Source organism: Eubalaena glacialis, chromosome 13 (genome assembly GCF_028564815.1).
Source record: "Eubalaena glacialis isolate mEubGla1 chromosome 13, mEubGla1.1.hap2.+ XY, whole genome shotgun sequence".
NCBI classification, from domain to species: domain Eukaryota; kingdom Metazoa; phylum Chordata; class Mammalia; order Artiodactyla; family Balaenidae; genus Eubalaena; species Eubalaena glacialis.
Genome location: NC_083728.1, coordinates 77,937,005 through 77,956,918, shown reverse-complemented (window position 1 = coordinate 77,956,918; position 19,914 = coordinate 77,937,005). Strand labels below are relative to the sequence as shown.

At 54.2% G+C, this 19,914-nt stretch overlaps 2 protein-coding genes across 5 annotated transcripts; both read left to right on the top strand.

Annotated features, from left to right (window-relative positions):
- Window positions 1-6,825: 6,825 nt before the first annotated feature.
- SPNS1 (SPNS lysolipid transporter 1, lysophospholipid) lies at window positions 6,826-14,773 on the top strand. 4 transcript variants are annotated; one of them, XM_061208275.1, is made up of 13 exons: window positions 6,826-7,143; window positions 7,230-7,434; window positions 7,533-7,598; window positions 9,375-9,511; window positions 10,660-10,811; window positions 10,908-10,974; window positions 11,784-11,929; window positions 12,270-12,425; window positions 12,711-12,900; window positions 13,262-13,327; window positions 13,599-13,697; window positions 13,991-14,162; window positions 14,436-14,773. In XM_061208275.1, the coding sequence occupies exons 1-13, from the start codon at window positions 6,874-6,876 to the stop codon at window positions 14,528-14,530; spliced, it is 1,821 nt and encodes a 606-aa protein (XP_061064258.1). In that variant the 5' UTR covers window positions 6,826-6,873; the 3' UTR covers window positions 14,531-14,773. The 4 variants fall into 4 exon arrangements, with proteins under 4 accessions (XP_061064258.1, XP_061064260.1, XP_061064261.1 ...); XM_061208277.1 differs by having other exon boundaries at window positions 6,844-6,878; window positions 7,144-7,434; XM_061208278.1 differs by having other exon boundaries at window positions 6,861-6,878.
- Window positions 14,774-15,666: 893 nt separating this feature from the next.
- On the top strand, window positions 15,667-19,622 carry LAT (linker for activation of T cells). The gene is made up of 11 exons (XM_061209161.1): window positions 15,667-15,769; window positions 15,948-15,975; window positions 16,101-16,135; window positions 16,400-16,484; window positions 16,618-16,682; window positions 16,775-16,955; window positions 17,027-17,121; window positions 18,741-18,803; window positions 19,004-19,066; window positions 19,165-19,239; window positions 19,411-19,622. Exons 1-10 carry the CDS (start codon window positions 15,667-15,669, stop codon window positions 19,230-19,232), a joined length of 786 nt encoding a protein of 261 aa, XP_061065144.1. The 3' UTR covers window positions 19,233-19,239; window positions 19,411-19,622.
- Window positions 19,623-19,914: the final 292 nt, after the last annotated feature.

Here is a 19,914-nt window from a genome sequence, read left to right as displayed (position 1 = left end):
CTTTCTTCCTGCTGCTGACTGGAAGTGGAGCATCCCTACTGACACAAGGTGACCTTGGGGAAGGAAGCCATGCAGGGCAGGACAAGGAGAGAAGGCGCCTGGGTCTCAGCTTCCATGCAGCGTCTTACCAGCCCTGCACTGCTGACCTCTGGGCTTTGGCAAGAAGGGGAACTTCCTGTCTTGTTTAAATCACTGCTATTGGGTGGTTATTCCCTGGTGGTCCAGTGGTTAGGACTTGGCACTTTCACTGCTGGGGCCCGGGTTCAAAACCTAGCCAGGGAACTAAGATCCTGCAAGCCGTGTGGCCAAAAAAAAAAAAAAAAAAAAAAAAAAAAAAAAAATCACTGCTATTGGAGGATTTCTGTCACTTGTAACCAAACCCCGTTCTAGCCCCCCAGTATGTTGCTATCGCAAGCAATATTGTGGTGACCCCGAGTGGGATCTTCCTCAGGTTTATATCCAGGAATGGAATCACAGGTCATTGGATGTGCACCTACCCATTTTCTCTTGAGTACAAGTGACTGGACCTCTTTATAAATCCATTAGCAAGTGCTAGAAGGTTCCAGTTTCCTCTTCCCCAGCGCTTAATCTGGGGAGGATACGGGAAAGACCACTCATTGTAAAAGGATTTGCATTTCTTCGATGATGAGAGTGATTATTCATCCTTTTGATCAAAGAGATTGATCACTCGTCAGGGAATCTTTCTAAAACTCCCCTGATTAGAAACCTTCAAAACTTTAAGGAGCCCTGATCTGGTGCCACATACCAAGCTTGGCACTTTTCCTAATCTCATTCATCCTCAGAGCAATCCTGGGAGGCAGGTGTTATTATTCCCATTTTACAGAAGAGAAACAAGCTAAGATGAATTAACCTGTCCCAGACCGCACAGCCACGGAATGCAGAGCCAGACGGAAAACCAGGTGGGCCTGTTGAAGACTCAGAATTCTTAACAAGACGAGTGCTTCTCACAGCTTCAATGTTCTCACAAATCAGCTGGGGAGCTTGTGATGATGCAGATGGGGGATCAGCACTTCTGGGGTGGGGCCCGAGATGCTGCATTTCTAACAAGCTCCTAGGTGTTGCTGCACTGCTGAGTGGCAAGATGCTATTTTCCTTTTTTTTCCTGTAGCTTCACACCTTTAAAGCCTACCGTGTCCCAACCCTTGCCATTCCCTCCATAAAGCCCCCCACAGGACTGGCCACATTCTCTGTTGTGTGTCCCACCTTAGCCTGGAATGGGTCTAGCTCAGGACAGTCCTGAGCTGTCTTTCTTGGTCTATGTCTTTCTTCCCTACTAGACTGTAAGTTCCTTGAAAACAAATACTATATCTTGTTCTTCCCAAAGATCCCTAGCTCTGTGTCTGACACACAGTAGTTACCTAACAAATGTTTGTTGAATAAATAAATAAGTTCCTCGTCTCAAAGAATCCCACTACCATCCATCCCATCCATCTAAGTTTCACTCTTTTTTTTTTTTTTTTTTTTTTGGCCGTGCCACACATCACGTGGGACCTTAGTTCCCTGACCAGGGATCAAACCTGGGCCCCGGCAATGGAAGCATGGAGTCCTAGGAGTCCTAACCACTGGACTGCCAGGAAATTCCCTAAGTTTCACTCTTGATACCTCTTTCATGTCCATATCTTCATCGCCAAATCAACTTAACTGCCCCAAAGCAGTTCGCCTCCCTCCCTCTGTCCCATCCTGGTACAAGTCATCACAGCCTGCAGCCTAGTGCCACAGCCACCTGATAAATTGCTTTGCTGCCCCTCTGGACCCTTCCCATCCAGCCAGAGTGATTTTCTCAAATGCAAATCTGATTCAAAATGAAGGAAATACTTAAACATGGCCTCGGCCCTGCCCAGCCTGCTCCCTGCCCGCTCCCCAGCCAGCCTCCCTCTCTCACTGCTCTCCACACTGCCCTGCTTTCAGACCCTTGTGTTCATTATGCTGCCTTCTGTGGCAGGACCTTTGCACATGCTTTCTGCTGCCTGGACTGCTCTTCTTTCCCTCCTGGGAAGTCAATGACTGCCCCTCCCCCGCATCTGAGGTTTTATTCAGGGACTTACTGGGGACTATAGCCTGGGAGACAGCCTCTCAGATAGCTCTGAAAAACTGCTCCAAAGAGGTAGGGGGTGAGGCCAGTTTACATGTAAATATTTTGGTCAGGGAGTACAAGCAGTCAGTATACATTTTGGTAAAAGATTACTGCCAGTCACAGAGAGCAGTTTTCTCAAGTTAATGATTATAGTGCTTTTCTATGTATGGGAAGATGCAAGAAGTGGGGTTCATTAAAATTCTTCCTGAAATGCATATTAGCTACCTAAAAGCCTGTTTATCCAAAGCACAGAGCATCCTGTTATCCTTAATTTCCTCTGTCTGGAGCAGAGTGCTTCATCCCGTTACCTGGTTAATCTCTTCATCTGAAGCACCGAGTGCGCTGTTGGTCAGCGGCTGCAGCAGGTTAATCTTTGTAGACTTGGATGTTGAGCAAAATGCTCTTTACTCTTATTTTGTTTGCAGAGCTCAGGGACCACTTCCTCAGAAAGGCTCTCAAACCTCCCTGACCAGGTCAAATGTCCCTGTTATCAGGTCCTTATAATACCCATATGCCAGACTTCTTTTTTGTGGCACTTGTCATGGATTAACTTTTTTCCCCAAGAAATTCCACACGTACTTATATTTCACAAACCACAATTTCCAAAGCAAATAGAGCAAAAGTTGGGCTCCAGTTGAAACCAATAGACCTGTACAGACATATTTATTTATCTGAACTTAAAGGAATTTTAATCAGGAGATCCATAAAATTAAAAGGCACCTTGGGCGGGGGGTGGGGTGGGGCGGACTTCCCTGGTGGTCCAGTGGTAAAGAATCCGCCTTTCAATGCAGGGGACGCTGGTTCGATCCCTGGTCAGGGAACTAAGATCCCCTATTTTAGTGGGATATTTAGTTGCCGCGGCGCAACTAGGTCCTCGCACCACAACTATAGAGCTTGCGTGCCTCAACGGGGAGAGACCACATGCTGCAAACTACAGAGCCCATGCGCCCTGGAACCCACGCGCATGGGTGAAAAAGAGAAAACCCGCACGCCACAACTAGAGAGAAGCCCGAGCGCCACAACTAGAGAGAAACCCAGACCACGTGCCATAATGAAAAGATCCTGCATGCCTCAACAAAGATCCCGTGTGCCGCAACTAAGACCTGACTCAGCCAAAAAAAAAAAAAAAAGGAAAAAAGAAAAAAAGGCACCTGGAGGAATTCCCTGGCGGTCCAGTGGTTAGGACTCAGCACTTCCACTGCAGGGGGCACAGGTTCGATCCCTGGTGGGGGAACTAAGATCCTGCATGACATGCAGGCGTGGCCATAAATAAATAAATAAACGTCACCTGTACTTGGGGAAGAACCAAATATTTTCCCCATTTGCCAAAACCAATTAGCATCAAAATATTTGTCTTTATAACCAGAAAGTTTTATTTTCATTAATGTCCAGAGGTATTGTGTTTGGACTACAGATCTACAGATTTTTTATGTTTTTTTAGCTTAATGGAATTTAATTTACATGCCTAAGCATTCACTCATTTTAAGTCTACAGTTCAATGAGTTTTAGTAGATGTCCACAGTCCTGCAAACGTTTCCTGGTGCCTGTTTGTACCTCCTCCTCCCTCTGGCCCCAGGCAACCACTAATCTGCTTTCTGTCACATTAGTTTTGCCTTTTCTGGATTTTACATGAATGGAATAATACAGTATGCAGTCTTTTGTGTCTGGGGTCTCTCACTTAGCACAATGTTTATGAGATTTACCCATACTGTATGTATCATTGAGCAGTGTTCCACTGTATGAATATACTATTCACCTGTCGATGGATACATGGGTTGTTTTCATTTTTTTTGGCTATGACGAATAATGCTTCTATGGACATTCACATACAGGCTTTTGTTTGGACATGTTTTCATTTCTTGTTGATAGATATCTAGTAGTGGAGTTGCTGGGTCATATGGGAAGTGTATGTTTAATTTTTTTTTAAATTAATTAATTTATTTTTGGCTGCGTTGGGTCTTCGTTGCTGCGCGTGGGCTTTCTCTAGTTGCGGAGAGCGGGGGCTACTCTTCGTTGCTGTGCACAGGCTTCTCATTGCGGTGGCTTCTCTTGTTGTGGAGCACGGGCTCTAGGCACAAGGGCTTCAGTAGTTGTGGCACGCAGGCTCAGTAGCTGTGGCGCACGGGCTTAGTTGCTCCGCGGCATGTGGGATCTTCCCGAACCAGGGCTCGAACCCGTGTCCCCTGCATTGGCAGGCGGATTCTTAATCATTGTGCCACCAGGGAAGCCCTGTATGTTTAATTTTTAAAGAAGCTGCCAAATTATTTCTCAAAGTAGCTGTACTCTTTGCATTCCCACAAACATTCATATCATTTCCAGTACTTTATCAGGGTATTTATTTCTTTATTTAGGCCACGCCTTGCGGCATGCAGGATCTTAGTTCCCACCCAGGGATCGAAAACGTGCCCACTGCAGTGGAAGTGCAGGGTCTTAACCACTGGACTGCCAGGGAAGTCCCAGTGCGTTTATTTTTTTAAGCTATTCTAGTATAGTAGTATCTTAATGTGGTTTTAATTCTATCTTCCATAATGACCAATGGTGTCATATACTTGTTGGCCATTCATATATCTTTTTTTTTAACATCTTTATTGGAGTATAATTGCTTTACAGTGTCGTGTTAGTTTCTGCTGTATAACAAACTGAATCAGCTATATGCATACGTATATCCCCATATCCCCTCCCTCTTGCATCTTCCTCCCATCCTCCTCATCCCCCCTCTAGGTGGTGGCAAAGCACCGAGCTGATCTCCCTGTGCTCTGCATATATCTTCTTTTGTGAGATGTCTGTTCAAATCTTTTGCCCACTTCAAAAATTGTGTTTTTGTCTTACTGAGTTTTAAGAGTTCTTTATACATCTGGATAGAAGTCCTTTGTCAGATACATGCTTTGCGAATACTTCCTTCCAATCAGTGGCTTGCCTTTTCATTTCACAGGTGCACCTTTTGCATGCAAAAGCTCCTTCAGATAAGCTCTATGAGGGTAGGTAAATCTGCGGTTGCCTGACACCCAGCACAATGTCAGGCATATAGTAGCTACTCAATAGTACTGAGGAAATTCAGTGACTACAATCTGAAATTCCTCTCCATCTCTTTCCTTTAGACCCTAAAGGGAGACCAGGCTTAAGGTTCTGAAACGTGAAGTACTCCTGGGGCAACGCCAAGTAGGGCAGTGACTCAAGAGTTTCTGATAAGTCCTCTTGCGGGGGTCCCAAGATCATGAGACTCTAGAATTTCGGCAGAGGGACTTAGAGGTCTGGTTGGAAGCGGGGTCTTGAAGCTGCCTTTGCATAGAACTACACTAACTTTACTTAGAGTGTATGTTTACTAGATGTAGCTTGGCGATTGGGGCGGCGAGGCACTCAGGAACCAAGCTGTTTTGGTGCCAGGGCTCTGTGGTCTTCGAGCCCCGTCCACGGCTAGGAGTCTCCTTAGCCCCTGCCTGTTCCAAGTGAGACCATCAGAGTTGGAGGTGAGGAAAAACTGGCTCCAGACGCGGCCGGTGGGGTCTGGGGACACTTTCTTAAACGTCTGCAGGGAAAACTCAGCTGGGTTGGGGAATCCGAAAGGTAGGGACGGGGGCCGCTGTTCACCATTCATTCATTCATCCAACACTTACTGAGCAGGTATGAAGCCCCAACCGGACACCGTGGGGAAGAGAGTAAGAATTGTCTGTTGGGACTTCCCTGATGGCGCAGTGGTTAAGAATCTGCCTGCGGGGCTTCCCTGGTGGCGCAGTGGTTGAGAATCTGCCTGCCAATGCAGGGCACACGGGTTCGAGCCCTGGTCTGGGAAGATCCCACATGCCGCGGAGCAACTAGGCCCGTGAGCCACAACTACTGAGCCTGCGCGTCTGGAGCCTGTGCTCCGAAACAAGAGAGGCCGCGATAGTGAGTGGCCCCCGCTCGCTGGAACTAGAGAAAGCCCTCGCACAGAAACGAAGACCCAACACAGCCATAAATAAATAAATAAAATTAAAAAAAAAAAAATAAAGAGTTACTGTCCGACAATCCCAGCCTCCTTCTTAAAAAAAAAAAAAAAAAAAAAAAAGAATCTGCCTGCCAATGCAGGGGACACGGGTTCGATCCCTGGTCTGGGAAGATCCCACATGCCATGGAGCAACTAAGCCCGTGCGCCACAACTACTGAGCCTGTGCTTTACAGCCTGCGAGCCACAACTACTGAGGCCGCGTGCCACAACTACTGAAGCCCGCGCACCTAGAGCCAGTGCTCCTCAACAAGAGAAGCCACTGCAATGAGAAGCTCGCGCACCGCAATGAAAAGGGGCCCCTGCTCGCGGAAACTAGAGAAAGCCTGCGCGCAGCAACGAAGACCCAACGCAGCCAAAAAATACATATAAATAAATAAAATTTAAAAACCGCAACTGTCTGTTGGCACGTCTAGAGATATTTACAGTACTACTGTATATCCAGAATCTTTTAAGGTTCCATTATCTCCTTTGATCTCGTTCAATAAGAAGTCTGCCAAGCAGCGTTGCAGATAAGGAAGCCGAGATTCAGAGTGGGAGGGACTGCAACAGCTCACCCAGACACCTTTAGGTCGGCTGTCGCGGCGGGAACGCAGCCGAGGACCGTGGCGACCGTCCACAGTCACGTGACGCGGGAACGTCGGCAAAGCCGCAGGGGCGCGCGTGCCCCCGTAGTCGCGTCAGGGGCTGGCCCGCCGTGGCGTCCACCGCCCCGCCCCTGCTCCAGTGTCACATGACCGGCTCTTAGACAATATGGCGGTAGCGGTGGTGCGGCGCCGTGGCTGACCAACCGCGAATGCGGTGGGCTCCTACCTGGCGTGAGGGGTGGCCTCAACCGGGAGGGGGCGGGGGATCGGACTCTCCTCAACCCGTTCCTGTCTCTGATCTCACCGACGTTCCACTCGTCCCTCCGCGCGGTGTGTCTGCCGGGGCGGGGACGCATGATAGAGCCCGGGTTCCATCCCCCGTGCTCTGTGCTTCGGAGCAAGCTCCTCTCGGTGTCCGAGCGCACCTCCCTCGCCTGGGTTCCCTCCATCCTCCTTTCTCCAGCCTCCTCCCCTCGCAGGTGGGATCGTCGGTGGGACCGTAGCGCGGGCGGGCGCGGCCCCCGGGACCATGTCCGGGTCCGACACCGCGCCCTTCCTCAGCCAGGCGGATGACACGGACGACGGGCCTGCGCCCGGCAACCCGGGGTTGCCGGAGTCCATGGGGAACCCGAAGTCCGAGGATCCCGAAGTCCCAGACCGGGAGGGATTGCAGCGCATCACGGGCTTGTCTTCGGGCCGTTCGGCTCTCATAGTGGCCGTGCTGTGCTACATCAACCTCCTTAACTACATGGACCGCTTCACCGTGGCTGGTACTGACTTCTGGGAGAAAGTTAGAAAGGGGGATGGGAGCGGGGTCCCGAAGGTGGGGCTGCCTCGGCCAACCCATCCTGAGTCTTCTCCTTCCCAGGCGTCCTTCCGGACATTGAGCAGTTCTTCGACATCGGAGACAGTAGCTCCGGCCTTATCCAGACCGGTGAGTGGAGGCCCCTCCTGGGCACACAGCACCTCTTCTTTCTGTTCTACCCCAGTTGGGGCCACATGCTGGCGTGCCTGGGGCCTTATTTTGGGAGGTCCGGTGGCCAAGCTAGGGGAGGAGATGGCCATGGCTCTGCCCTGAGGTTGTCCTGTTCGATTAGGACACCACATTTAAAGAGATTTAAAGAGGGAGTCAGTTTAGTATAACGGTTAAGACAGACCTGGGTTTATATACCAGCTTTTCACTTAATGTGATGGTAGGCAAGGCCCTCAACCTCTCTAAGCCTCACTTTCCTTGTCGGTGAACTGGAACTAGTAATAACCCCGGCTCACCTCATCGGGCTGATGTGAGGATTCAATGAGATAATGCCTGTGAAGTGCATAGTACAGTATTGGAAAATGGTAGGCACCCAGTAAATAATGGCAGAAGAGGGTGTCTAGAAGGGGAAGAGGTGAGTTTTACTTGTTCAGAACTTTGGGATTTATGGGAAAGGCAAAGCCAAGTCCTATTTTCCTTCCTTCCCTCCTTCCTTCATTTCTGAGCACCTACCATGTGCCAGGCCCTGGAGGAAGTACTGATAACATCCAATGAATTTGGAAAGACATTTTACACCCATTGTCTTCTAATCCTTTTATCAGCCAAGGAGTCGGTGTTATTATTCTTGTTTTATAGAGAAAGTAGGTAGTATTATCTACATTTTTATAAAGAAACTGAGGCTTGGAGAGGAGTTAAGACTTGCCTAGGGTCACACAACAAGTTCGAGGCAGAAGAGTTTGAAACCAGGTCTTGCAGTGTTCTTTGCTCCACTCCAGGCCACCAAGGAACTGGAGTTATTTAAGCCAAAGTTTAATGGAATGAGAATGGGATCATAGGTCCAGGTCTGCAAAGCTCTAAAGAGTTGTTGAGTTAGAGAAGAAATAGGTCTGGGACTTCCCTGGCAGTCCAGTGAATAAGACTCTGTGCTCCCAATGCAGGGGGCGGGGGTTCGATCCCTGGTCCGGTAACTAAGATCTCACATGCCCCGTGGCTCAGCCAAAAAAAAAAAAAAAAAAAAAAAACCAGGTCTTTCTCGGCAATCCTCTTCACGTTTTCATTCAACACATGTTTGTTGAGCACCTGTTTTGTGCTCGGCAGTGTGTTAAATGATGGAAACACAGTCATGGCCAATACAGTCCTTGTCTTCCTGGAGCCAGCATTTTGCTGTGCATGAGGGGGGCAACAGTTCCTGAAAACCTAAACTAATAATGAGATAATTTTCTATAGAAATAACTGTTATGTAAAAGAAGACAGAGTAGCTGTGATAGAGAGAGACTGGATATGTGGTGGTTGGGAAGGTTTCTGAGCTGAGGGTGGTTGGGAAGGTTTCTGAGCTGAGGTTGTGGAGCTCAGGGGAGAGGAGAGACAATTCCAGATGGAGAGGACAGCAGGTGCCCAAAGCCTTAAGGTGGTATTGAACTTGGCAGTGGGGCCATTGGGGTGCAGAGAGGGAGAGTGGATAAGCGTGAAGTTGGAGGGGTAGGGAGGGGCTAGATCAGATAAGTGCATTGTAGACCAGGGTATGGAGGAAGGGATGAGTCAGCTGGGCCATCCATTCTACAATGGAAGATTTGAAGAACATTGGAGATGGAGCTGGACGACTACTACCTCCCCCAACCCCCGCTTGCAGGAAGCTCTGATAGTTTCAGGGTTGGGAGTTATTCCTGCCCCCCTGAGCTGGTTTGGGGGTGGGGTAGGGGTACTGGGGCTGGGCTGTGACTCTCTGCTTCCCCCCAGTGTTCATCTCCAGTTACATGGTGTTGGCACCTGTGTTTGGCTACCTGGGTGACAGGTACAATCGGAAGTATCTCATGTGTGGGGGCATTGCCTTCTGGTCCCTGGTGACACTGGGGTCGTCCTTCATCCCCAGAGAGGTGAGGTCCCACACTGGCTCCTGCTTCTGCCCTCCCCCCCTGCCCTCTCCTCCCCCGGCCCTGACTCCCCCATCAGTCTTTGCTGCTCCTCTTTGGAGTCATTGCATACTGGGCCCGGGGAACTTGTGCGGTTCCCTTGGTCCATGCCGTCTTCTGTAACCTGCTTGCCTGAGTTGTCTGCCCACCCCATCCTCTCCCCTTTTCTTCCAGAACCTTCTTCTGTCCATCATCCCCTCCTTCCACTGCACACCTAAACACTCACATTTCTCTATCACAGGAAAGACCTTACCAGGACTGCCCTCTCTCCGTCTTCCTCTTCCTAGTCAGACTTCCCCAGAGGGAAGCTCCAGTCTGGGTGAAGGAGCAGCTGGGGAGAGGCTCTCGCCTTGCCTGCACTTCCTCTCCTCCCATTACCCCCTTGAGCACTGCTGGCTAACCTGCCCCCGTCGTTCCATTGCCAAAGTCAACAGTGCCCTCTCAGTTGCTAGCTGTAGCTCCTACTTCCTAGTCCTGTTCTCGCTGGATCTCCTGGGAGCCTCTGGCTCTGTTGACCCACTTCTTCCTTCCGAAAACTCTCTTCTAACTTCTGTGACGCCCTCTCTGGTTTTCGTCCTGCCTCCCTGGCTGTTGCTTCTTTGCTCCTTTGAAATCACCTCTGTCTGTTCTCACTTTCTGCCCTGGGACTCTTTCTCCTCAGCCCCGGACACTACACACTCTCCTTGGGTGATCGTGCCTTGTTCTTAGCTTTGGTGTCTCTGGTAGACAAATAAACCCCTGCCTAAGATCATTATTCACTGTTGGGGTGTCTTGGGTGGTTTGGACAGATAGAAATAAAGATTTATTTCGTACCTACTGGGTGCAAGGTAATGAATAGACCTTTTGTTGTCCAGTTCTCACAATAGGTATGTGAACAAGTTGTTATTATCCCCCTTTTGCAGATGAGGAAACTGAGGCTCAGAGAGGTTAAGTTGCTTTCTCAGAGTCACAGCTAGTAAGTAGTGGAGCCAAGATTCAAGCTCAGGTCTGTTTGATTCTAAAACCCAGACCTCTCCTGCCATCTCTGCCACCTCTCCAGAGCTGGCTGGTGAGGGAGGCTGGGAGGCTGGCTGCAGGGTGGGGTGCCACCTCCCCCATATCTCGTTCCCCAGCGATTCTGGCTGCTCCTCCTGACCCGGGGCCTGGTGGGGGTCGGGGAGGCCAGTTACTCCACCATCGCACCCACCCTCATCGCTGACCTCTTCGTGGCAGACCAGCGGAGTCGGATGCTCAGCGTGTTCTACTTTGCCATCCCTGTGGGCAGGTGAGTGGACCTCGGCCCTGGTGGGGAGGCAGAAGGGCCTTGCCTGGAACGGGACTGACCAGCCGTCTCTTCTCCTCCCCCACCCCCTTCCCACAGTGGTCTGGGTTACATTGCAGGCTCCAAAGTGAAGGATGCGGCCGGCGACTGGCACTGGGCTCTGCGGGTGAGTCGGGTCACAGCCTGGGGAAAGGTTAGCAGTGCACTCACTGATTCCCCCTTTCTACCGTCAGACACCCCCTTTTGAAGGCAGTGCTCACTCTGCCAAGCCTACAAGCAGCCTAGCTGCCCTCGCTGCGAAGCCGCGTGCTAGCTAAAACTCTTGATTGCAGGTGATAGAAGCCCATTGTACAACTGTAAGCCCCCAAATGGGACTGTATTGGCTCTCATAATGGAAAGTCCCAGGGTGAGCTTCAGGTAAAGCTGGATGCAGGACTCCCACAGTGTCACAGGAATTTGATCATCCTTTTCTCAGCTCTACTTTCCTCTGTTATCTTCCTTCTCAAGCAAGTGAAAGCTCCACATGTTTATCTTCCCGTTTAGAAACTTCAGCACCCTGGATCCTTGAGCAGTAGTCCTGGATGGTGTCTGATTAGATGAACGTGGGTCACATGCTGGCACTGACTCAATCACTGAGGCCTGGGAGGTTTAACATTACTCTTGGCCAAGTCTGGGTTATAAGCCCCACCCTATTTGAACCACATGGGTTGAGAGAAATGGGGGGAGTGGTTTCCCAAAAGAAAATTAGGGTGCTGTTGCTAAAGAGGGAGCAGTTAGGCTTGCAGAAACAGAAACACGTCCTAGTGGCAGTCACCCCCTCCCCTCAATCACAGGTTCAGCTTCCTTGAGCAGGCACTCACTGGGTGTTTGAGGTCTTGGGGCCTGAGTTGCTTTTATACACCCTCACTTTCTCTCAGCCCCCAGGGTTGAGTGTCTCCCCGTCTGTGCCTTTCTTGAAGCCCACTCTTTCCCCAGGTGACACCAGGTCTAGGAGTGGTGGCTGTTGTGCTGCTGTTCCTGGTAGTACGGGAGCCGCCAAGGGGAGCTGTGGAGCGCCACTCAGACTCACCACCCCTGAACCCCACCTCGTGGTGGGCAGATCTGAGGGCTCTGGCAAGAAAGTGAGTTCAGTTCCATCCTAACCCAACATCTGGCAAGAAAGTGAGTTCAGTTCCATCCTAACCCAACATCAGCCTAGGCCTCCCCCAGGTCTAGTTTGAGATTTACATGGGTATGGTCTTTGTTCTGTTTTCTGTCAGCTGGCCCTACCCTAAGGCCAGGAGTTCTGTCACCACTGCCCCCTTATGGCAGCTGCTTGAATTACAGGCCCAGATCCTGGAAGCCAGTACAGCCTCCAGACTCAGTGCCCTGACTATTAAAATAAGCCAGAGAGGGAGAAGAGAGGTCTCTGACACCGATACCTCAGTGGAGTCTAACTTCCTCCCTCCTAATTGTCTGCAGTCCTAGTTTCATCCTGTCTTCCCTTGGTTTCACTGCTGTGGCCTTTGTCACGGGCTCCCTGGCTCTTTGGGCTCCTGCTTTCTTGCTGCGTTCCCGCGTGGTCTTGGGGGAGACCCCCCCCTGCCTTCCTGGAGACTCCTGCTCTTCCTCTGACAGGTACCCACATGGGGTTTGGGCTGGGTGGCCCTGCAGGTTGCAGGGGATGAAGTGGAGAGAGTCTGTGATTCAGACTCAGGCAAGGAGAGTTTGAATCCTGACTCCACAAGCTACTTCCTCTCCCAGAGTCTCAGTTTCCTAGTCTGGGAATAAGTGCCTTCCTCTTGTGAACCATGGGGTGCTGTGCCTGGATAGACCTGGGTTGTGAGGGTGGCCGGGATGGACGATCTTTCTCTCTGGGCCATGGGGGTGAGGCTAGCCCCCTTGCCTCTCCCCTTCCCCCAGCCTCATCTTTGGGCTCATCACCTGCCTCACCGGGGTCCTGGGTGTGGGCCTGGGCGTGGAGATCAGCCGCCGGCTCCGCCGCTCCAACCCCCGGGCTGACCCGCTGGTTTGTGCTGCTGGCCTCCTGGGCTCTTCACCCTTCCTCTTCCTGTCCCTCGCCTGCGCCCGTGGCAGCATCGTGGCCACCTATGTGAGTAGCCAGCAGGTGTCTAAGGGGGTGTTCTGGGTCTAGGGTGGAGGAATGGTGCATTGGGGCAGGACTAGGGTCAGAGCCAACTCTGGAGTGGGAACGCCTGGGTTTGAATCTCAGCTCTGGCCATTCTTAGCTGTGTGACATTGGGCAAGTGACTTAACCTCTCTGTGCTCAGTTTCATCTTCTGTAAAAATGGGAATAATAGTAGCAACTGTCTCCTAGGGGTGTTGTGAGGGTTAAATGAGTTAATAGATGGGCCTGGTACCTAGTGAACCCTCCATGTGTTTGCTCTTCTTGTGATGAGACCAACGCCCCACCCCTGTTCCCCCTCCTTCACCGCCTACCTCCCATCCCCCAGATTTTCATTTTTATTGGAGAGACACTGCTGTCCATGAACTGGGCCATTGTGGCTGACATTCTGCTGGTGAGTAGGTGGCCCAGGGTTACCCCAGAGGCTGATGGGAGCAGGGAGTGGGGGCAGGGGACCTCACTTGCCTTGAACTGTGACCTTCACCCCTTCTTCAAAACCCAGCCCTGGACTGACTTCAGAGTCCAACCCCAGGTGGGCCTGTAGCCCGGGCCTGCCCTGCCCTTCACCCCAGCCACATCTCTGAGCTGGGGTTCACCTGACCTCAGCCTAGGCTGAGCCTTGGCCCTGTCCCCGCCCTCTGCCTCCTGCCCCTCTTTCCTCCCAGTACGTGGTGATCCCCACACGACGCTCCACCGCTGAAGCTTTTCAGATCGTGCTGTCCCACCTGCTGGGTGACGCTGGGAGCCCTTACCTGATTGGCTTGGTGAGCATGGCCCCTTGGCTGGGCCTGGGGTGGGGCTCGGGGGACCCCACATTCCCAGTACCGACCGGTGGCCAGTGGCCTGAGCACAGGCCAGATTAGAGGGTCTCACCCTAGTGAGGCATCCGAGTCCCCTGTGCCAGGCGCCCTTCACCTCGGAGGCTCAGCTGGGTGGGCACGATTTTGTCTTGGCAGATTTCCACCAGTAAGGTCCAGGCCTAAGTCTTCTTCGTTCTTCTGGAGTTCAGGGGCTTCCTCTCCGTTCCCCTGACTTTTCTTTCCTTGTCTCCCCACAGATCTCCGACCGCCTCCGCCAGGGCTGGCCCCCCTCCTTCTTGTCTGAGTTCCGGGCCCTGCAGTTCTCGCTCATGCTCTGCGCCTTCATGGGGGCGCTGGGCGGCGCGGCCTTCCTGGGCGCTGCCATCTTCATTGAGGGCGACCGCCGGCGGGCCCAGCTGCACGTTCAGGGTCGGTCGGGCCTCCCCGCTGTCCGTCCACAGCTCCTTGCCTGACTTCATGATGCTGCCTGCTTGTCCATCCGCCCACCCACCCAGCCCCGTGTCCCTGGCAGCCCTCAGTCCGCAGCCCTCCCCTCCCTCGGCCTCGGGTCTCCCTGTCCCACGAGCTGATGCCCCACTGTGTGGCTCTGCTGCCCCATCCATTTGCCAGTGCCTGTTTGTCCCCTCCCTGGCCCTGTGTCTGTCTGTCCATCCAGCCCTGGCTCTGATCCCTCCCCGACAGGTCTGTTGCGTGAGGCCGGGCCTGCTGATGACCGCATCGTGGTGCCCCAGAGAGGACGCTCCACCCGGGTCCCCGTGTCCAGTGTGCTCATCTGAGGGGTCACCGCTTGCTACCTGCACATCTATCACATCTGGCCCTGGGCCCACCCCAGGAGGTGCCCGGGCCCAAATCCTCGGCTGGCCCATTTTCTAGGAGGGGCCTTGGGCCATGTTCCAGCTCCCACACACTACACAGGTGGCCAAGAGGGGATTCTGGGGGTCCGAGAGGGGGATCCCCCACCAGTGGAGCAGCCCCAGGGGCTCGGTGCTATTTGTAACTGAATAAAGTTTGTAGCCAGACCCCAAGTGCCTGCTGGAGTCTCTCTGGGTGCTAGTGATCTCTGGATTGCAGGGGACGCCCCCTCTCTAGTCCCAGGTTCCCAGTGGCTGTTGGGTCACTCCTGCGGGCCCTTAGGCAAATCCCTGCCCTTCTGGGCCAGTGAATGAGGGGGTGGAGTGAGCTGGCTCGGTGTGACCGTGAGTCACTCACGCCCATGTCTCCCCGAGAGCCCGCCCTTCTTGGCAGGCCGGCCAGGGTGAGGTGGGGTGGGCATGCACTGGGGCCCTCAGAATTCCCGGTGTCAGGGCCTCCCTCCTTGCTGCCTCCTTGAGCCACGCTGTGGAGGGCACGGCAGCTGGCTGGCCTGCAAGTATCTTTTCCTCCTCCCACTGGTCTGAGTTGCCCCTTGTCCCGGAGACCAGCAGACCCTTCCTGAGGGCCCGGGGTGGCTCCTGAGGCGGCCTTCTCCCCCTCCCCACTGGCTGGGTGGGGGTGGGAAGGGGGAGGGTGCAGCCAGCTGAGCCCCGATGATTTCCTGCCCTCACCCGGCGCTCACCACAGCTTCCTGCCGCAGGCAGGCAGGCGTTGAGGAGAGGCAGGCGCAGAGCCCAGGGGCAGGTAGGACTGGGGCACAGAGTCTGTGTAGGGGTGGCTGGCGCCCCAGACTCCGGGCCAGGGCCTGACTGCCCTGGGTTCAAGGGTCTTCCAGAGCCCGCGCTGACGCCCACTCAGCCTGCTGAGGGGAGGAGACCCAGGGAGCCCCCGAGGAGGGCGCAGCTGCCCCCCACCAGGCTCCCAGCCTGGTGCCCGCTCGGCCCCTGTACCCTTTCTGGCCTGGCCCTTGGCCTGCTGCTGCTCTGTCCCGGAGGGGTGTGCGGCGAGCAGCTAGGCCCGGTCCAAGCTCTCCCTGCAGATGGAGGCAGTCAGCCTGGTCCTCTTTGTGCTGGGCCTCCTGCTGCTGCCTCTCTTGGCCGTGCTGCTGATGGCACTGTGTGTGCGTTGCCGAGAGCTGCCAGGTGAGTGGGTACTGGTGGGGTGTCCAGATGCTCAGACACACCGACAGGGATCCTCACCCCACGCCCCAACTCCTTTGTCCCTCTTTAACTCTTTTTCGAGTCGCTGAGAGCCCCATACTCCATCACCCTCTGCCCTCGTCACCCCCTTTTCCTGCCTCACGGGCCCTCTCTTCCCCAGGCTCATATGACACTGCTGCCTCCGATGGGTGAGTCTGCCCCGTCCACCCTGGGTGTCTCCCTCAATACCCCATGCAGGGCTGGGCCCCAGGGGACTGAGATGGGGTCTGGGGCCTCTCCCAGCTGCTTACCCAAGCTGTGTCTCTCTTGCTAGTTTGACCCCAAGTAGCATCGTGATCAAACCACCTCGTGAGTACATGGAGGGTCCCCTTCCTCGGATGCGGGGGGAGCGTCTCCTGGCGTGGGTGGGAGAGCGTGTGCCTTTGTTCAGTTTCCCCCTGTGGCTGCCCACATGGCCTTGACCTGAGCTGGGGGTGGGGAGGGAGATGGGTGCCCCCCGCAGGCCTGTCCAGGGCACAGGGGTGTCGGGGGTTAGTCTGCCCTTCGAGGCCTCGTCCAGGGTAGGGGCGTGAGCTTTGGAGTCGTTCCTTCAGCTTGGTCCTGTATCCTCAGCCACACTCGCCCCCTGGCCACCAGCCACTTCCTACCCGCCTGTGACCTACCTGCTCCAGAGCCAGCCAGACCTGCTCCCCATCCCGTAAGTGGCCACTTCCCCTCCAAATCCCCCTTTTTACCCCCTCACCTGCTTGGATTGGGGGCCTCTTTCCCTGTTGCAATCCCTGTTGCCCCAGAGCCCCACCCTAGCATGCCCTCTGACCTTTGATTCCCAGGAGATCCCCACAGCCGCCTGGAGGCTCCCACCGCATGCCGTCTTCCCAGCAGGACTCAGATGGTGGTAAGCGTGGAACCGGGCCCATGGGGCTAGGGCCGGGCAGAGGACAGGCCCCTCTGAGCTGGCTCAGTCTCCCTCTCCCGCTCTCTCTGCAGCCAACAGTGTGGCCAGCTACGAGAACGAGGGTGCGTCAGGGACCCCGGCGGCCCTGGTTGGGAGGAGGCTGGGGCCTGTCCTGGGCTCTGCTGACCCTGTGTCGTTACCCCCCCCAGAGGCAGTCTGTGAGGATGCGGACGAAGACGAGGATGAGGAAGACTATCCCAACGAGGGCTACTTGTGAGTGGCCAGGCGGGAGGTGGGAGCCGAGGCCAGGGCTCCTTGCTCACCCGCTCCTTGACTTCCCTCAGGGTCGTGCTTCCTGACAGCGTCCCGGCCACTGGCGCCGCCGTCCCACCAGCTCCTGTGTCCAGCAACCCTGGCCTCCGAGATAGCGCCTTCTCCAGTGAGTCGGCCATCTGACCACTCCCTGCCCCTCTGTGCTGCGGCCCCTCGGCTCTTCCCTCTCCTCTTGGATGTTTGCTCCCCCTCCATTTTCTCTCTTCTCTCTTTCTAGCACTTCTGTCCTTCAGATAGGGGGACTTCCGGCTCCGATCTTCTGATTTCCTTACCTTTTCTCTCCTCTTCCCTCCTTGTCTTTTGCTTTTATTGTCTGCGAGATTTCCTTGACTGTATTCTTCTTTTGACTCTATGCTTTCATTTTGTCTTTCTTGTCCAAAAGCCCTTTCTTTGTCTCTGAATGTTCCTTTCTCATAGCCTCCTATCTTGTTTCACAAAGGCAATATCATCTCGTAAATCTCTAAGGATATTGATTATAGGTCATCTTTTTTGGGTTTCTTTGGGAAGTTTTCTTCTGCTTCCTGTGTTGTTTCAGTTTCCTTTGTTTCTCCCTTCGTTTTGGTTTCATCCTGCCTGTTGGAGGCTTTTCTAAGTGTCTTGTGATCTTCAGTGTTCCATTCCTCTCCTTTCTCTCTGTACTTGCTCTGGGTCTTCACTTCCACACCCTGGCTTCATGTGCCATCCTGATTCTCAACTCATGGCCTCTCTCTTGAGCCCCAGACCATCTGTCCAAGTGCTTATTTTCATTCATGCACTCATTCAGTCATCCATCATATTTACTGGGTACCCCTGGTATAATCACATCTAATGAGGTAGAGTTGTGATTAAAACAGCTAACATCATTGAGGGCCTACTACATGCCCTACTAAGAGTTTTATGTGTATTAACTTATTAATATTAAACCTCACAATTCCCAGGGGCTTTTGAGCCTGTCCCTTCCCCTCCTGCCCCTCACTTGTCCCATCTGTACAATGATTTGTTTATTTAACAGAAGCTTGGCAGAACTTACTGTATGACAGGCCTTATTTTAATTCACCATTTTCACAACACCCCTACGCAGTGGGTACCGTTCCTCACCCTATTTTACAGATGAGAAAACTGAGGCCCAGAGGGGTTAGGTAGCTTGCCTGAGGTTACACAGTTAGTTAATGCTGGAGCTGGACTTGAACCTGGGCAGTCTGACTCCAAAGCCTGCCTTGTCCACATCCTCAGGGAGAAATAAGTCAACACATGAAAGAATAAGATGTCGTCGATGGCGCTAGGCGTTAGGAAGGGACAAGGACAGGAGACGGGGGTCAGGGCAGGCCTGGTTGAGGAGGAGGGGCCAGCGGGGCTGATGGCGCCTCTGACTCGGCCCAGCCCAGCGTGTTGTTTCCTTCTGCACACGTGTCGCCCAGCCCCACTACCCCGAGCCGCTCCCCGTCCCTGCTCCCCAACCTGGGGGACATGCTGGGGCCTGCTGTCTCTCCTCCCACAATTCCGTTTCCCCTAATCAATTCTGGTCAAGTTGTCCTACTTCTGTCCATCGCCACCCGCGTCGCAGGTCCGGACCGCCCTCCCTGCCTCCCTCTGGGGCCGACGGTTGGCATGGTCTCTGGGGGTCTGCGTGTAGGAGTCTCGGGCTGGTTATGTGGAAAGTCTTTGGGGGCTGCGGTTGGGAGCCTCTGGGTGTCTGCCTCGGGGGCTCTGGGTACCAGTGCGTGGGCGCCAATGCTTTTCCTACAGTGAAGTCGGGGGAAGATTACGTGAACGTTCCTGAGAGTGAGGAGAGTGCGGATGCGTCCCTGGGTGAGTGGCTGGGGTCTGCCTTCCCTCCTCACTCTCACGCCCCCCACCCCATCCTCACTCTCATTCCGGCCTTGAGGGTGCCCACCGCCCCCTCTCTGGCTCCCTCGCCCCCTGCCTGGGTGTCCTCCTCCTCTCTCACCCTCAGTGTGGCCTGCCCCCCTTTCGGTATGGCCGTCCCTCCTTCTGACCTGTCCCCACAGATGGGAGCCGGGAGTATGTGAACGTGTCCCAGGAGCTGCCGCCCGTGGCGAGGACCAAGCCTGGTGTGTGTCGGGGGAGGTAGGGCAGACACTGGGGGAGCTGCCTTGGAGGAGAGCGGGATGGTTTGTGAGCTGAAGACCAACCTCCCCTTCCCTCGCAGCCAGCCGGAGTTCCCAGGAGATGGAAGATGAGGAAACTCCAGATTATGAGAATCTCCAGATTCACTGAAGGCCTGGTGAGAGGCCCCGCCCGTCCCAGCCCTGCCCTGGACCTGCGGGCCCTCCCCGCCCTCCCCGCCCTCCCCGCCATCTCAGCCCTCTCCTCTCTGAGTCTGGGGCCCCCTGTGACTGCCACGGACCTCCTGACCTTGTACCCCTCCCTCTGTCCCTGTCCTGCTGTGTTTCAGTGAGAGGCCGTGCCGGTTCTGGAGCCAGCCTTGCCTGGGAGTGCTGAGCTGAGCAGCCGGCAGTGGCTCTGTGGGCCCCCACTTGGCACCCCGCCCCGTCTCCAACCTGACGACAGCCTGAGAACTTTCCCCCTAACTTATTGTCACTTTGGGGTCCAGTCTGCGTGGCCCCAGTACCCTGCACCTTCTGACACAGCCTGAGCATGAACCAGCCCGGCCCCAGCCCTTCTCTGTAACAGGATAAAGGCTGCTGCGGTCTGTAGTGCTCTTAGCTTTGGGGCGCGCAGTGGGTCGGAGTCAGGGTGAGGGTGGGCTGTGTCTGAGGTCCTGAGTGTGTGTGTGTGTGTGTGTGTGTGTTTATGGGTCTCCATCCTCACAGACCCTCTGTGCTCCCGAGGGTCCTGACCAGGTGTGTGTGAGTGACTGAACGAAGCCTGGGACACGTCAGCTTCTGAGTGAGGCAGTTCTGAGCCCGGCTGGCACTCCTGGGGCTCAGGTGCATCT

Excerpts from the sequence above, each read along its gene's own strand:
- SPNS1 (XM_061208275.1), top strand. The coding sequence starts at position 6,874 with ATGCGGTGGGCTCCTACCTGGCGTGAGGGGTGGCCTCAACCGGGAGGG. Across the intron at positions 7,144-7,229 it reads CCAGCCTCCTCCCCTCGCAG|GCGGATGACACGGACGACGG; the intron begins GTGGGATCGTCG and ends TTCCTCAGCCAG. Across the intron at positions 7,599-9,374 it reads CTCCGGCCTTATCCAGACCG|TGTTCATCTCCAGTTACATG; the intron begins GTGAGTGGAGGC and ends GCTTCCCCCCAG.
- LAT (XM_061209161.1), top strand. The coding sequence starts at position 15,667 with ATGGAGGCAGTCAGCCTGGTCCTCTTTGTGCTGGGCCTCCTGCTGCTG. Across the intron at positions 15,976-16,100 it reads GACACTGCTGCCTCCGATGG|TTTGACCCCAAGTAGCATCG; the intron begins GTGAGTCTGCCC and ends CTCTCTTGCTAG. Across the intron at positions 18,804-19,003 it reads GAGTGCGGATGCGTCCCTGG|ATGGGAGCCGGGAGTATGTG; the intron begins GTGAGTGGCTGG and ends CTGTCCCCACAG.